This window comes from Danio rerio, chromosome 10 (genome assembly GCF_049306965.1).
Source record: "Danio rerio strain Tuebingen ecotype United States chromosome 10, GRCz12tu, whole genome shotgun sequence".
In the NCBI taxonomy this organism is placed as follows: Eukaryota; Metazoa; Chordata; class Actinopteri; order Cypriniformes; family Danionidae; genus Danio; species Danio rerio.
Window position 1 is genome coordinate 467,369 of NC_133185.1, and position 17,632 is coordinate 485,000.

The 17,632-nt window shown below is 46.9% G+C and overlaps 2 protein-coding genes across 28 annotated transcripts in view; both read right to left on the reverse strand.

Annotated features, from left to right (window-relative positions):
• The window catches only part of klhl35 (kelch-like family member 35), a 103,209-nt gene that overhangs the window by 16,355 nt on the left and 69,222 nt on the right, over positions 1 to 17,632 (reverse strand). The gene's annotated exons all lie outside the window — the stretch shown is intronic.
• erg (ETS transcription factor ERG) overlaps positions 45 to 17,632 on the reverse strand; it is a 22,550-nt gene continuing 4,962 nt past the window's right edge. For 4 of the 27 annotated variants that reach the window (XM_073913828.1, XM_073913831.1, XM_073913832.1 and 1 more), the window contains exons 2-11: positions 17,570 to 17,632; positions 7,761 to 7,942; positions 7,227 to 7,360; positions 6,450 to 6,653; positions 5,276 to 5,356; positions 4,933 to 5,004; positions 4,677 to 4,736; positions 4,506 to 4,562; positions 3,474 to 3,521; positions 45 to 1,888 (exon numbers count right to left, since the gene is read on the reverse strand). The exon at positions 17,570 to 17,632 is cut by the window's right edge and continues 16 nt beyond it. In XM_073913828.1, coding sequence (XP_073769929.1) covers positions 1,365 to 1,888; positions 3,474 to 3,521; positions 4,506 to 4,562; positions 4,677 to 4,736; positions 4,933 to 5,004; positions 5,276 to 5,356; positions 6,450 to 6,653; positions 7,227 to 7,360; positions 7,761 to 7,942; positions 17,570 to 17,611 — 1,404 coding nt within the window. In that variant the 5' untranslated portion in view covers positions 17,612 to 17,632 and the 3' untranslated portion in view covers positions 45 to 1,364. 27 annotated transcript variants of the gene reach the window in all.

The window sequence follows — 17,632 nt, forward strand, 5'->3', positions numbered from 1 at the left end:
AGTCCCTGGTCTGTTTATTAAAGTAACAATAGACAATGTGGGTGTTTCTTTATCCAGGAGAAAATACTTTATTAAATTGATTCAGTAGAAAATCATATAATTTATATGTGTTTTCCCTTTGTCAGCAGTCTCAGGCCGTGTGTGTGCCGTGCTGTGGGTCAGTCGGGCTGAGGCCGTGAGCTTCTGCAGTCCAGCATCACTGTAAAGCCGCCGTCAGACAGAGTCTAGGACTAACGCCTGATTGGCTGGCTGAGATCAACTCATAGTGTTTAAATGCATAAGTTATATACCTATGATAGAAAAAGAATTATAACACTGAATAGTATACTTCAATCTAACAAACGCACAGCGTTCGCGACTCGGAACATTGTCATTATAATAATAATAATAGAAATACTGCTGTCTTTGGTAAATGTCTTCCGCTGAGTCTGTCTGTAAGGCACGGCTTCATATAAACGCACCTTAAGTCTGGAAAGATCTGAGGTCAAGAAAAACATCTGAAAGCTTCCAGTTTTCTACATGATTGCATAGTTTAGAGGCACAGAACACTCTCTGATGCCCCGAGGACGGAGTAATACTGAGAAACACGGCAGGAGCTTCATTCTTCATGCTTTAACACACACTGCAGACCCACATCACCAACCTGCAGTCTGCCTGTCTGACTGTGACTGTCTGCTTTACCGTCTGTCCTCTGTCTGATTGTCTGTGTGTCTGCTTGTCCATTGGTCTTCCCTGCTCTGTCTGTTTGCCCGTTTGACTATCTTTCCTCTTCTGATTGTCCCTCTGATTGTCTGTCATCCTTTATCTGTCTGTATGATCTGTCCATCTATCTGTCCTCCTGTTTATCGGTGTGACTGTGTTTTGGTCTGATTGTCCATCTATCTCTCTGTCCTTGGTCTGTCTGACCATCTGACCGTCTGTCCTCCTCTATGTGATTGCCTGTTTGACTGTCTGTCCATCTGACTGTATTTCTGTCTGACCGTCTGTCTCTTGCCTCTTCTGTCTATTTCATTGTCTGTCCGTCCATCTGTCTGTGATCTTCTGATCTTCTTTGACCTCCATTGTCTGTCTGTCTGCCCTCCTCTGACCATCCGTCTCCCTCTGCCTGTCTGTCTGTCCTCTGACCCGTCTCACCTACGCTCCGCCTCTCTCTGATATGCATGTTTGTACAATAAGGTACAGATAACATTATAGATGAATAAGTATTGATCATGCAGCAGGTCTCTAACAGCGGCCTGATATCTGCCCTTTACATCCCCTGTCCTGCCTCTGCTGGGCATCTCCGCTGGTCTTGAGATGTTCCTGCTGTTCTCCAACTATTATGTGAGTGTCTCTGCTGGTCTTGAGATGTTCCTGCTGTTCTTCTAGTAGTATGAGCCCAGATGTGAGGGCATGTGAGCAGGGGGGTGCCGTGGCCCGCCGTAGATCCCTGCCGCTGGTGTGTTCCAGTACGGAGCCGGCCCGCTGAAGAAGCCGGAGGAGGAGACGCTCATGGCCTGAGGATGAGGAGCCATGAAGCTCATCTTCTGCGGGTGGTAGGAGCTGACGTAGGGCAGATCCGCCGCCACCGCAGGGTACTTGTAGATGGAGGAGTCGGGCGGGTGCGGCTGCAAGGCTTGCGCAATGCCATGGAAGTCGAACTTGTAGGCGTAGCGCTTGCCGTGCACTTTGGTCATGATGTTCTTGTCATAGTAGTAGCGCAGGGCTCGACTCAGCTTGTCGTAGTTCATGTTGGGCTTGCTCTTCCGCTCGCCCCAGCGTCGCGCCACCTCGTCCGGGTCCGTCATCTTGAACTCGCCGTTGGTTCCCTCCCAAGTGATGCAGGACGAGTTGCAGCTGTCGGACAGGAGCTCCAGCAGGAACTGCCACAGCTGGATCTGACCAGAGCCTGACCACAAAACACACACCATCATTGACAAACTGATTCCATATACACAAAACAATATACTGCACACTACACAGCACAACCCAACTACTGGAGAGTAGATTTACATCATGCCATGATGATATTCAACTATATATTATGCACAGATATATGCACTATAATGTCCACGGTTTTGGGACATCTGCATTTACATGCACATCAATTTAATCTGCCATCCCTATCTTACTCTTTCAGATGATTAAAGACACTATTGATGGTCATATCTGACTGTTCTAGCACTGAGGTTGGATGAGAAGGTCTGGCTCCAAATCATCCCAAAGGTGTTCAGTGGGGCTGAGGTCAGGACTCCACAGCAAACTCCTCATCCATGTGTTCATGGAGCTTGCTGTGAAGCTGGTGTGCAGTCAAGCTGAACAGGCATTCGTGTCCCCTACGTGTAATTAGGAGCATGAAACTGTTGAAAATGTACTGGTACGTACTGGAGCCAAGGGGTCGAGCAAGCACCACAACAACCCCCCTACACTCAGCACAATGCAGTTGGCCAAGTACCATTTCCTGGCCACTGCCTAACCCAGCCTTGTCCATCAGATTGGGAGACAGAGAAGCATGACTGGTTACTCCCAACAGAGAAGCGCCATTGGATGTTCTAGACAGAGAACTATGATTGGTTGCTCCAGCCAGAGAAGCGTGACTGGTCAGAGAACATGTCTCCACTGCTCTGGAGTCAGTGCTGGCCAGCTTTACACCCCTGCATCCCACACTTTGCAATGCTCTTGGTGATGTAAAGTGCAGCTTAATGCAGCTGCTTATCCATAGAAACTCATTCCTGAAGCTTTACACAATATTCTGGAGATGATCAAAAGGCCAGATGATGTTTAGAGTTCTTCTGCGGCCACTCCTGTGCACACTGACCCTCAGCCTGAGCTGACCCACTCTGTGATGTTTACCTCTTCATGTCTGAGTAGGTGTGGTTCCCAAATGCAGGTCCACTTTGTAATGAATATGGAGCATAGCGTAGTGCAGACAAGACATGTCAGTCAAGCTTGCATCAGCTCATAGTCAGCAGACATGTACCAATCTGGGTCTGACATCTGTCATAGAGGTCTATTTAAATCATGCATGCAGTCTCTCTTCAGCTTTTGGCTGCTCACCTATAATACAGTCCCTCCACCACGCCTGACTCCTCCTGGCTCATCTCGGAAATCTGTTCAAAGTATCTGCCAAGTACATGCTAATCAGCCTCATGTCTCTGGCATTAGCATGAACTCATAATTAAAAATGTTTCTGCATGATTCCAGGTTCTGTTGCGAGTGTAATATATCTATAAACATTAGAGGAATATGATCCGGACTGACCCAATAGGAGTTGATGGTGGAATATGTAGTAGTGAGGAAATGTCACGGCTGCACTTATAGCACAGGGAGAACTGACAACTGAGCAGCTGAACTGATCTGGAGGGTCCCAAAACATTTAGCAATGTACATGAACATACACATCATGATATTATAGAAAGCTACTTTGAAATCATGTGACTTTGCAAACAAATCTGACTGGTTTGGGCTGAATCCAGATCAGCTGTTGCTCTCACCTGGGTTGGCCAGTCTGCTGCTGGTCGGCCCTAAAATCTGATACGGATCTACAGAGAAAACAATGAAGGACACATCAGGCATGATTCTGTGGCTGCATACACACACACACACACACACACACACACACACACACACACACACACACACACAGGGGCGTTGCAAGTTGGGAGGGGGGGCAAAGTGCATAGGGCCCAGGGAATTTAGGGGCCCTGCGACTTCACTTTCACCAATTATACACCCTCACCCGTCCCCCAGTCAGTTCGTGGTTTTTACTTCACTATCCACGACTGCATCATCCCCCCCCATCCCTCCCCCCCCCCCAAACCCCCACCCCATCTTCCCTCCCTCGTCTTCAATTTCACCAATCACACTACACCACCTGTCCCCCGGTCCACCCCCCCAGCCGTCCGCACCCTGGTCTTCCTTATCAGTCCCCGCTTCCACTCCCCCCGTCTTCAATATTGACGACCGAATCACCCCACCCTGTTTTCCCCCCTTATCTTCACTGTTACCGACCACAACACACCACCCGTCCCCCAGTCTTCACTATTGCCGACCAGATCACCCCCCACCCCATCTTCCCACCTCATCTTCACTTGCACCGACCGCACCACATGTCCCACCGTCCGCCCCCCCAGTCATCACTATCACTGACCACTTCACCCCCCATCTCAGGAGCCCAACAGTTGGTTACCACATGAGAGTATGTGTGTGTGTGTGTGTGTGTGTGTGTGTGTGTGCATAACACACGTGCATACAAATAAATACACACATGTGCACACACACATGTGCACACACACACACACACACAGACATCCCCTTTATTTATTCATTTATTCATCCATCCATCCATTCAGTTTGAGGATGCTGGACTTCACACACACTCATCTGTGTATCAGTATGTAGGATGTGTTCATCAGGCCTGAGTAAGGTGTCATCACTGTGTGCACATGGAGTGTGTCCTGCATGATGCTGTAGATGTGGTGCAGTGTACACAACGCAGTGAAGCACATTACCCATGATCCTCTCACCTAACTGCGCTCTCTGCTCTTCAGTTTTGCTCATGATGGCGGCAGAGCTCTGAGAAACTGACACACACACACACACACACACACACACACACACACACAGACGATGAGGTTAGACTTGGTGTGTATGATGGTGTCAGTGTAAAGCGTGCAGCACATGCTCATCTGTCCAACCTTTAGCTGCAGGAAGAGCAGGAGTCCATCCAGAGCGCCTGACAGCGTCATAACCCACATCTGAGGAAACACACAACACTGAGTGAGTGAGTGTGTGTGTGTGAGTGTGTGTGAGTGTGTGTGTGTGTGTGTGTGTGTGTGTGTGTTGCTGTTTATGTATATGAGTGAGTGTTTGTGTCTGTTTGCGTATATGTGTGTGTTTTTTGTGTGAATGAGTGTGTGTGTGTGTGTGTGTGTGTGTGAGAGAGAGAGAGACCTGCTCTGCTGGCTCCTCTGCTGGCGTCTGGAGGGTAGACTGGTGTGTTGGGAAAGATGAAGTTGGCTCCTCCTGCAAACATACACACACACGCGTGCACACACCCACACAGACACACACACACACACACACACACACACACACACACACACACACACACACACACACACGCACACGTCTACATCTGACCTTCAGATCACATTGAGCATCATGAGCACATGCAGGAAACCAGGAGCTGCAGCTGTGTGTGTGTGTGTGTGTGTGTGTGTGACGGGTGTCGGCAGGCGGGCTCAGGTCGGTGGGCGGAGTCAGACGGCTGATGGGCGGGGCCAGTGCTGCTTACCTGTGTTGCGAGCATGCATTAACCGCGGGGAGTTTTGCAAGGCTTTGTCAACATCATCTGAAGTCAAGTGAGGAAGTGGAGCTGAGAGAGAACACATCCAGAGAGAGGAGAGTGAACACCTGAACACACACACCTGGCACACCATCACGGACACACACACATGCAGCGCACATGAGTCTGCGTGTGTCTGTGCGTGTGTGAGTAAGTGTTCGTTTACATATGTATGTGTGTGTTTGTGTGCAAGAGTTTGTGTGTGTGTGTGTGTGCATGTGTGTGTCGTGCAGGTGTGTTTTTGTGCGTGAGTGTCTGTGTGTGTATTTCTGTGAGAGTTTGTGTGTGTATTTGTGTATATTTGTGTGTGAAAGTTTGTGTGTATGTAAGTGTTTGGTTAGTCTGTATCTGAGTGTTTCTGTGTGTGTGTGTGTGTGTGTGTGTGTGTGTGTGTGTGTGTGTGTGTGTGTGAAGAAGGTAAAAAGGAGGTCAGAGGTCAGCCGGGTAAATGAGGGCAAAGGTCAACTGAGTGAACAAGGTCAGAGGTCAGCAAAGTAAAGGAGGTCAGTAGGTTGAAGTAGATCTAAGGTCGCCAGGGTGAACAAGGTAAAAGGAGGGCAGAGGTCAGCCACATGAAGAAGGTCAGAGTTCGGCAGGGTGAAAAAGGTCAGAGGTCAGTAAGGTGCAAAAAGGTCAGAGGTCAGCAGGGTATAGAAGGTGAATGGCCAGTAAGGTGTAGGAGGTCAGAGAATGGCAGGTAAAAGAAGATCAGAGATGGGCAGGGTAAAAGAGCTCAAAGATCAACTGAGTGAACAAGGTCAGAGGTCAGCAGAGTTAAGAAGGTCAGCAGGGAGAATAAAGTCAAAGGTCACCAAGGTGAACCAGGTAAAAGGAGGTCATGGTCAACTGTGTGAAGAAAGGTCAGAGTTCAGCAGGGTGAAGAAGATCAGAAGTGTGAATAAGGTCAGAGGTCAACAGGGTGAAGAAGGCCAAAGGTCAGCAGGGTGAAGATCAGACGTCAACATTGTGAAGAAGGTCAGAGGTCAAGAGGGTGAAGAAGGCCAAAGGTCAGCAGGGTGAAGAAGGTCAGAGATGATGTGAGTCCTGAAGCGTGATGCGAGCGGCTCAGAGTTGAGCAGGTCTGCAGTGAGCGGGGCGGGGCGAGCGGGCGAGTGACACTCACTCTCTCTGAGGTAGTGCAGGTGAGAGAGCAGCACGTCTGCAGAGTAGCTGCTGGTCAGACGCTGGAGCTCCTCTCTGCTCATCCTGCAGAGCTGCTTCCCATCCACACCCTGAAACAGAGACACGTCCAGCGGCGGCAGCCCGTACTCCTGCACCGCCCAGTCCAGCCACTGCCGCACGTGACCCGCCGACCACTGCCCCGGGTCTGCAGAACAGCAGCACAGCGAGACGTCACACACACTCCATCAGACCATCATCAGCACCAGCAGCGGCGCTACAGTATCACTATACCATCACCGTGTCACTATACACCCTTATCTGAGATGATCCCTATCTACTGCGAGTGTGTGTGTGTGCAGGAGACAGCCGCCAGGACACACACATAAAACTGACAGAGGAGCATACGGCACGCATGTGTGTGTCTGACCTGACATCCATCACTGCTGAAGACAACATCTGAAACCAACAAGAGTTCATGGAGTTGGAGATGGAAGAACACGTCAATATTTTCCCTTCTCTCTTACACACACACACACACACACACACACACACACACACACACACACACACACACACACACACACACACACACACACACACACTCTCTCTCTCTCTGTGTGAGTATCTTCCCGTGGACTGTAGTGAGGGTCAGTAATGCATCAACATCCTGTTTTTACACTCGTGCAGTGGACAACACACACACACGGCAGAGCTCAAGAATGCACAGCAGAACACGTGTGTGTGTGTGTGTGTGTGTGTGTGTGTGTGTGTGTGTGACCTGCAGGTACGATGACTCTGCGCTCACTGCTCGGCGGTGTGTGTTTCTCCTCCATGTAGTTGCTGTACATCACTGGAGCATTCCCAGCCGGAGAGATCTTTCCTTTGACCCCCGGACAGTCATCAGGAGGACTCCTGCACACACACACACACACACACACACACACACGCTGACGATGTTGAAATGTCCAGAGTGTTTCTGCCATCACTCCTCATTCTGACACGAGCACACAGATGTGGAGGATTGTTCAGGAATCTGCCATCAAACTCCACATCAGCACGCACACACACACACACACACACACACACACACACACACACACACACACACACACACACACACACACACACACACACACACACACACACACACACACACACACACACACACACACACACACACACACACACACACATACTCTCATGTGGTAACCAACTGTTGGGCTCCTGAGATGGAAAGATCAGCCACTGGAGCTTCTCTGTACACACACACACACACACACACACACACACACACACACACACACACACTGACCTGCAGTGGCTCCGGTGTGCTCCAGCGCTGGCCTCCAGCTTGACAGAGACAGCAGACAGCAGGAGTTTACTGTGAGGGAGCTCAGCGGCTGCAGACGCCGTCATCTGCACGCTCAGAGGAGACGCCGCTGTGTACACACACTCTGATACACACGGATCCTCACTCACCACCGACAGCGCCTCCTGCACGACACACACACACACACACACACACACACACTTCAGTGACTGCAGTAATAAACTGTATGAGCGATCACTGTGAAACATCATTCAAACCAAGCGTGGAGAAGTATTATAGACAGAGGTGACGTGTGCCCACCCGTATCCCCTGATTACTGAACTGTCCAGTTTAACTGCCATCAAAACAAAATAATCCTCCATCAACCGTCATTAATGATGATGTACAGAGAGAGTTAAACCCCCCTCTCAGCATATATTATAACACTAAACAGCTCTGCTTGATGAGGACATGTGAAGTGTGTATTGAGCTTGTGTGTAACGTGTGTGAGGTGTTCAACAGCATCATGTTGTTCGGTTAGAGAAGCTGGAATCATGTATGAACCAAGCTCCAGGCCTGAACAGAGGGACACACACAGCGGACAGCAGACCCAGAGGAACACCCTGCAGCCGCTCGCTCATGCTGGAGGAAGAGGAAACGCTGTGGGAAACAGAAGAGGCTGCAGACGGCTGATAACAGCTGAGGAGCAGAGCGGGACACACGGGTCAATCACCGCCATCCACAGTAAATCACGATAAAGCACAGTAAACAACAGCAAACCATTTAAACCACATTAAATTACAGTAAATCATGGTAAATCAAAGAAAAATCACAGTAAAGCCTTTTAAACCACAGTAAAATCACAGTAAACTTAAGTAAACTCATTTAAATCACAATGAACTCTAAACCACAGTAAATCACAGTGAACCATGACAAATCAAACTAAATAAATTATTAAATTAATATTAAATTATTAATTAAATTATTTAATCAAATAAATTATTAAAAGCAATAAATTATTAAATTAAACCACAGTAAATCACAGTGAACCAAACACACAAAACAAAGCACAGTAAATCATGATGTACCACAAAAGATCACAGTAAACCACAGTAAATCATGGTAAACCAAAGTAGATCACAGTAAATCATTGTGATCCGCAGTAAACCTTTATTAACCACAGTAAACCACTGTAAACAACAGTAAATCATGGTAAACCACAATAAATCCCAGTAAACCTGTATAAAGCACAGTAAAACAAAGTAAACCAGATTAAAACATTAAAAGGTCCAACATGGTAAACCACAGTAAAACACAGAAGACAACACTGAAACATAATAAACCACAGTAAATGACTGTAAATCACAGTAAACCACAGTGAACCATGGTATGTTCTCCTGGCTGGAATTCCATAATGCACCTTTTTAAGGTGATATACAGTAAATCTGGATCTAGATGAGCTCTGCTGAATAATAAGAGTTCAGTCCAAAAGTCAAACCGTGAGCCTCAAACACCACTGCCTCTTCATTCTCCTGTAAATACTGGGAGTGTAAAACACCAGCAAAACAAACTGGCCAATCAAAACAAACACACACTGCTACATTACACACAGGATCATCAATATGCGAGCTTTAGGCTGCCTTTCATTGTCCACAAATTTTCCAAGTGAGATTACAACAATGATCCTTTTTCTCCTTTTTAAAAATTTTAATTCTATTAAACAAATTCTGCATATGCGACTCTTATTTTGAAAACAGGAAAGGCTTCAAGAAAGACTAAGCAGTTCTGTGAAGCAGGCAGCTATGCATGACCAGAGTGTTTACAGCTCGGCAGAACGCAAAACGCAGGATATACAGATTCTAAATGTGTTTAACATACACCAACGCTCCCTCAACTACCAAAGAGACGATATCAAACTGAAGAAACTCACCTCACAAGCGTCTCGTCTGTCCACAGATACATTACTTTCCAACTGCATGGGGTAATCTGACTGCAAGCATCCAGGCAATCCAATTCCAATAAACACCAGTCCACAAAACATTTATACCTAAATAAACATCCACGGGATGCACTGCTTTCATCAAAACTAGTCAGTGCGTTTAGTAAAGTAGCGTCTTTCAGATGTGAACATTTCATCATCAAAATGACTGCCGATCTTTTGCACCCCTGATTGACATTCCATTGAACCAATAGCTGAAAGGAGAACTGTCACCAATCAAGCAGCTCCCAGAATGGGTGACGGTCCCGCCCTCTCTCTTGGCAGTTTATGAATCGACCCAGTTGTAAATTACTTTGTGAATGACTTTGGTCAGATATGCTTGTGATTTAATTATGTTAAGATTCCAAGCGTAATGTTATTTAAACATGGATTAAAGTAAAGCCCCCATCATTTTTCGTGAGCTTCGACTCCCGCAGGAGTCCTGCCCAGTCCACCTTCCACAGGAGTCTTGCTCAGTCCACCTTCCACAGGAGTCCTGCCCTTTCCACTTCCCACAGGAGTGCTGCTCACTCCACCTCCCGCAGGAGTCTTCACCATCCCCTCCCTTTCCCAGACTCCCGCGGGAGATTCACCCCACAGCTCTGACTCTCTTAGTTACTGGAGTAGTTACTGCCCCACTGCCAAATATCTTTCTTTGCTTTCCTCCGCATCTCCCTTTCTCTCCTAGCGTGGAGTTCCTCTGCCTCTTCTTACCTTACTTCCAGCACTGAATGCTTCCGCTCTTTCCTCCACCCCCTCCCTCTTCCAGCTCCTCTCTTCCTTCTACCTCTAACTCCCCACTCCGTTCAGCATCAAGTTCCTCTGCTACTTTCTCTTTCTTCTACCATTAAGTTCCTCCGCGACTCTTTCTTTCTTTCACATAGGCCATTACTCCCCAAGCTCTGACTCCGGTGGTGTCTTCCCAAGCTCCAACTCCTACAAGAGTCCTGCCCATTTTACCCCTCTCCCGCAGAAGTCCTCGCCATCCAAAAATCTACCCCGACTCCTGCAGGAGCCCGCCCAACCGTGCTCCAATTCCTGCAAGAGTGTCCCCCAAGCCTCAACTCCCGCAGGAGCCAATTTCAGCCTCTTCCACGCCCAATATCAGACTCTCTCAAAGGCCTGTTTTTTTCTCCTGCAGGAGCCTCTCTTCTCCATCCTACATCCAGCAGCCGGATATAGCATTGATCTTTTAAAGGGGTTCTTCAATACGTGGCTTCTGTCTCAGGCTAAAAGCATTTTGAGGAGTTCTTGAGAACTACCTGAGCTCAAATTCTCACCCAGGACAGCATGCCAGACACGCTTTACTATCAATCATCAGCTAAGTGTGAGCTCGTGAAGTGTGATTTATTTATAAACTAATTTCGAGAGGACACATATCACACCAATCAGACGAATACTCACTATAAACAAGCGGAGGTTTTCACTTTAGTCATCTTTGTCTTGAAAAATCCCCCCTTCCACTCGCGTATTGGCCCGCATGCGGCTTCATGAAGCAAAACAGCCGCATTAATAACACTGTCAGAACACGCAAGCCAAACACACACACAAATCATAGACAATATCACTGAGCGTGTCCAAAACACCAAGAACCACCCACCACAGGCTCTCAGCCAATCAGAGAGAATGATTGACACACAGAGCGGGAGAGAGTGTGTATGATGGTGGAGCATTAATAAAAACATGATGAAGAATAGAAGAGTTTGTGAGAAGTGTTTGGCTTCAGTCGTGCAACGCACACACTCACTCACACGAACACACACTCACAGCCAGACAGGAAGTGCCTGCCACTGTTTCCTGCATTCCTGACAGCACGGGATAACAGGGGCTGGGAATGGAAAAGAGGAAGAAGCCCATCCGTCGTCATTAATCCTCTAATGGAGTGTGAGGGAGGACGCCCATCATTAACCCTGCAGGACGTTAACCCGTCTGTCCAATGACCCATTCGCCATTTCAACAGCAGAAAACAGCCTAAACAACTGCTGCGTCCCAATTCACATGCCATACATCCTCAACAGTATTCACAAACAAAAGTACTATATCCCAAACCGTAGTATGTTAATGAGAGTATGCCAAAAGTTCTCGGAGACTCTACTATTAATGGTAGAAATTCAAAGTGTGCGTCTCAATCAGCACCCTTGTTCATTAGTCAGTGCACTAATTAGGGCGTCAGCCATTTTAAGTGCTATCTTAATCACAAAATTCTTCCAGTGCACTGAAATGAACCTGAAAAGTGCCACAATGCACTGTGAAAACCAGGGCACATCGATACACACTACTGCATGTGCCCTTAACAGTGGTTCAAAAGCACAAAATATGAATGACATGACTCGAGTCAACACCTATAACGACAAACAAGCTAGTTATTTATTTAGAGCATGAGTGAGCAGAGCTGGACAGGTTCTGATCCGTCCAGCAGACGTTTAGAACAGTGTAATGGCTGGACTGATCTCAATATTCAGCGCTAGTGCACTTATACAAACACTCAAACTAATATATGAGGATGATCACTTCTGCTGTTTATAATCTCCAGTGTTGATGAGGAACAACGAGGACGTTCTCATGTACATATCCACACACACACACACACACACACACACACACACACACACACTGCTTTAACTGTTATGAATACTGTCTTGATGAACACCTTTACTCTTCTGCAGGTGCTTTAATTGAGACTCGAGTGTTGTCTACTGAGTGAACACGGCTGAAATACTGCACACTGATGAGGGAACACACAAACATTCACAGAGTGTGTGATGAAGATCAGCTCGTTTCTTCATGCAGAACAGATTTGAGGATTGAAATGAAATTAATCTGCTTTATTTTAGAGGTTTAGTGGCTCATTTGTGACCCAGAGAGTGATCGGTGTATAGAGAATTACAGACAGCAGGAGGGTTAACCTCACAGCAACATCAACAAATCCACAGTAAACAATAGCTAGATCAGCAGTTTTCTGTCATTCTTGTTTTTATTTACTCATTTATTTCTGCGTCTGAGCTGCATTATGGGATCTTGATCTGTAATCCAACAACTTTTAACTATAAAAAGTGTGTAAAATGTGTGTTTTCTGTGTAATAGTGTATAATAGTGTGTATAGTGTATGCTGGTGTTGTATATTACGCTACAGAATGCTTGTAATAAACTGCAGCACATGTTCTGCTATTTCACACTCTTATTCCTCTAGATATTAATAATTATATTATTTCAAACCTCTAAAATGTCAGTAAAAGTCACTTTGTTAAACTGTAGAGCTGAATTTACAACATCAGAAGTGGACAGAGCAGAGATCAACAACCCATAATGCAGTTCACCACCGCTAATAAACACAAACACACAGAAACTGTTGATAACAGATAGTCTTTACAGCCGAAAACCTGAAGAGTTCAAACAGTCTGAACACTCAGCCAATGAGGAGCATCTAGGGGCGGAGCTCTACTTGATTGACAGACGGCCTGAGTAATGACAAATTAAATCTATTTATTTATTTTCCTTCATCACTGTTGCCACAGCAGAATGAACCGCCAACTATTCCAGCATGTTTTTACACAGCGGATGCCCTTACAGCTGCAACTCATCACTGGGAAACAGCCATACACACTCATTCACACACACACACACTCATACACTAGTGCCATTGTAGTTGATCAGTTCCCCTATAGCGCATGTGTTTGGACTGTGGGGGAAACCGGAGCACCCGGAGGAAACCCACGCCAACACGGGGAGAACATGCAAACTCCACACAGACACACCAAACCAGCAACCTTCTTGGTGTGAGGTCACAGTGCTGAGCACTGAGTCACCGTGCTGCCTAAATGTAATATATCTAAGATAAATCAGCACACTATTGAATATTTAGAGAAATGTCTCAATACTGTGAGACATAACACTGACACATTTCTCTAAATATCTTCTTTTGAGCAGTAAATGATGACAGAATGACCATGTAAAGAGATTCTCAGACGTCTTGATGTGTGTGTCGTGTGTTTAGAAAGCAAATCAACCTTCAGATTTAAAGGAAACTCTGAATTAAACACTGCAAAAAGGTCATTGTGAAATCTGATCTCAGAACTGCACAATTCTGACTTTTCCCACTGAGTTGTGAGATATAAACTCAACTACAAAATATGAAGTCAGAATCCTGAGATTGAGTCACAATAACATTCGTTTATTATCCAGAGGCTTCTGTAAAACTCTGATGTGTGGATGATGGAAAACTAGAAACCTTTTCCTGACACAAACCAACCGTCTGAATCAGCAACACACAACAGCATCAACAACACACACAAGCCAAACACACACTCGGGCTCTAGAGCAGAAACACACAGCGCAATGAGGAGAACGGCAGATCCCAACTCAGCGGCGGAGGAGAAAATACAGTCATGAAGAGCTCACATCACGAGTGTGAATACAGGAGATCCAGCACACGACAGATGATGTGTGTTTGTACACAGCTAACAAAGACATGCGATAATAATGACGTGCTGCATTAGAAAGCATAATCTCTGAGTGCTGCGTCAGTGTTGGAGCTCACAGTTCATCACTTTTCTTCATTGTAGAAACTTTCAAAGCAGATTTAACTTGATTTAATGCGTTTTAGAAACATTATGGGAGCGTGACGGATGAACGTTTAACGTTACGCTAACCCTTTACTAACATTATTACAGGAATAATTCAGCTTAAATGACTGTCTGTCTTCTGTTGAACACTAAAGAAGATATTTTGAAGAATGTTGGAAACCGCTAACCATTGACTTCAGCATTTAACAAGAACATTCTTCAGAATATCTCCTTTAGTGTTCACCAGAAGAAGCAGATGATTATCAACCACCTGAAGTGGAGTAAACAGCGAGTAAATGTAGATTCTTCAGTGAACGCACCCTTTAATGACCAGACTATTCCCTCACTCATTTTCATATCGGCTCAGTCCCTTTATTAACCACCCCAGCGGAATGAACCGACAACTTATCCAGCATATGTTGTTTTAGGCAGCAGATGCCCTTCCAGCTGCAACCCAGTACTGGGAAACACCCACACACTCATACACTACAGCCAGTGTAGTTGATCAGTTCCTCTATAGCGCATGTGTTTGGACTGTGGGGGAAACCGGAGCACCCGGAGGAAACCCACGCCAACACGGGGAGAACATGCAAACTCCACACAGAAACACCAACTGACCCAGCCGAGACTCAAACTAGCGACCTTCTTGCTGTGAGGCCACAGTGTTACCACTGCGCCACCGTGCCACCCATGACCAGACCACCGAATTACAAACGTCACCAACATTTCTGGGGGAACGTCAGCTCATAACGCTCAGACAACCTTTCCACAACGTTAGCCAAAGTTAAGAGTTTGAGTTTAGCAGCTCTGACCACAGATCATCCGCAGACGTGATGCTGACGGTGTGTGTGTGTGTGTGTGTGTGTGTGTCTATATTAGTGCTGCTGTCCGTCGAGTCGTCTTACCTTGATGGTGCTGGCCATGCCGGAGCGGGACGAGGCCGTCCTCAAGCGCTGCAGCTCTAGAGTGTGTGTGTGTAAGTGTGAGTGAGTGTGTGTGTGTGTGTGTTTGCAGCGGATGAGATTGTGCTAAAGCTGGAAGTGAAGTCAGCCTGAGCAGGAAGAGCTTTCTATTGGTTCTGGACGCGCAGCTCCACGAAACAGGATATTCAGGAGAGCAGAGATAAGCTCAACTCCAACAATAGTGTTTATCTGGACACATGTGTGTGTGTGTGTGTGTGTGTGTGTGTACATGTGTGTGTGTGTGTGTGTGTGTGTGTGTGTGTGTGTGTGTGTGTGAAAGAGAGACACGAGGTGAGACAGGTGCAATGGACGGACAGACAGATGCAGACAGGATACAGATGTGTGTGTGCAAGTGTGTGCGTGTGTGTGTGTGTGCATGTGTGTGTGTGTTACAGATGGACAGTGCTGCTGTGACCTCTGACTACACACTCTCCAGGTGTGCTCAACACTGAATCACAGTGAACACACAGACACACAATGATACATACACAGAGACGCATCCACACACACACACACACACACACACACACACACACGTGCGCGCGCCTGTTCTGTGTGTTGTGTTCTTCAGATGCTCTTGAGAAACATCAGTTATTTTGAGGAAGTTACAGTGACAAAATCCCTGACCCAGGACACACACACACACACACACACACACACACACACACACACACTCACACACGAGGCTGCTCAGTGTTGTGATGTTGAGTGTTTCTGCTGTATGTTCTGAGATCCGCTTGTTTAAAATACACTGCATCTACATGCCGACTAATCCTCATTAGATTATCAGTAGGTCCCACAGTACTATAAGGGGGCCCAATCAACCCCCCCCCTCCCCCCACCTCTCACAGAACAGATCCTACACCCCATCCCATTCACTTTCATCCATGACACCACCACAATGCTGTCACAGAGCCCGCCGCTGCCGACAGCTGAGCGTTAAATCTGACGGTGCACCATGTAGAAAGCAGTCTACAGTCATTTCACCATGACGTCTGAGTGAAATATTGCCCCGCCCACTTGATGCACACACACACAGACACACACAGACACACACATAGGAAACTTGAACCAGCTACAGATGACTGCGGCAGCAAGAGTCTAATGCTACTATCAGGTTTGAGTCCCCACTGTGATATAAAAACAAGTAGAACCCAGCACACACACACACACACACACACACAGCTCGGTCATGCTACCGGAAATCACAAGCTAAGAGAGCAGCTCCCGCCTGCAGGACAACAGCATTCCTGCATTCTCCATGCACACACACACACACACACACACACACACACACACACACACACACACACACACACATGCACATGCACACACACACACACACACACACACCTGTCTCACTCACAGACCGTCTGACAGACAGATGTTTAGAAAGACAGACAGAGAGACAGTGAGTCTCCAGTAGATCTTGACCCTTCACACCACGTACACACACGCGTACACACACACGCACGCATGCACACACACACGCGCACACACACCAACAATAGCAGGTGCTTCAGTCCAGCCTGCATCAGAGCCACAGTGTGACCAGAACACACTCAAACTGTAACCACAAACTTATATTAACACACAACCCAGCAGGCTTCATACTAACACAACACACACACACACACACACACACACACACACTTACAGAGAGATCATCCTGAGCTGCTCCTCACAGAGACACCGGTCCTGAAGAACACACTGCTGTCCTGCCACGCCACGCACAACTTATCTGACACTGAACGACAGATCGCACAAACCCGAGTGTGTGTGTGTGTGTGTGTGTGTGTGTGTCGCTGTCTGGCGCTCGTCCTGCTGACACTGCTGGATAACAAATGTCTGGCGACCTGCAGGTTTTCTGCACATGCTGAACGTGAGCGGACGTCCAGACGCTCCTCCATCACACACACACACACACACACACACACACACACACACACACACACACACACACACACACACACACACACACACACACACACACACACACACACAGGCTCCTCAGCTGAGGACTCTTCAGATTAGGATCTGCCAACACAACTACAGACGATGATTAACAATATAGACACAAAGAATAATGTGTGTGTGTGTGTGTGTGTGTGAGAGATATTGTGTGCATTTGTGTATGTCTGTGTGAGCATGTGTGTGTGTGCATATGAGTGTGTGAGTGTTAATGTCAGTGTGTGGATGTGTGCGTGTGTGTGTTTATGAGAGTGTGTGTGCATGTTTTAAGAGTATTAGTGAGTGTTTAAATGTGTGTGTGACTGAGATAGGTGTGTTTGTGTGTGTGTGTGTAAGTACCTTGTGTGTGACTGGTCCTGTTTCTGTTCCAGTCTGGATCATTTCCTCCAGCAGACATCAGAC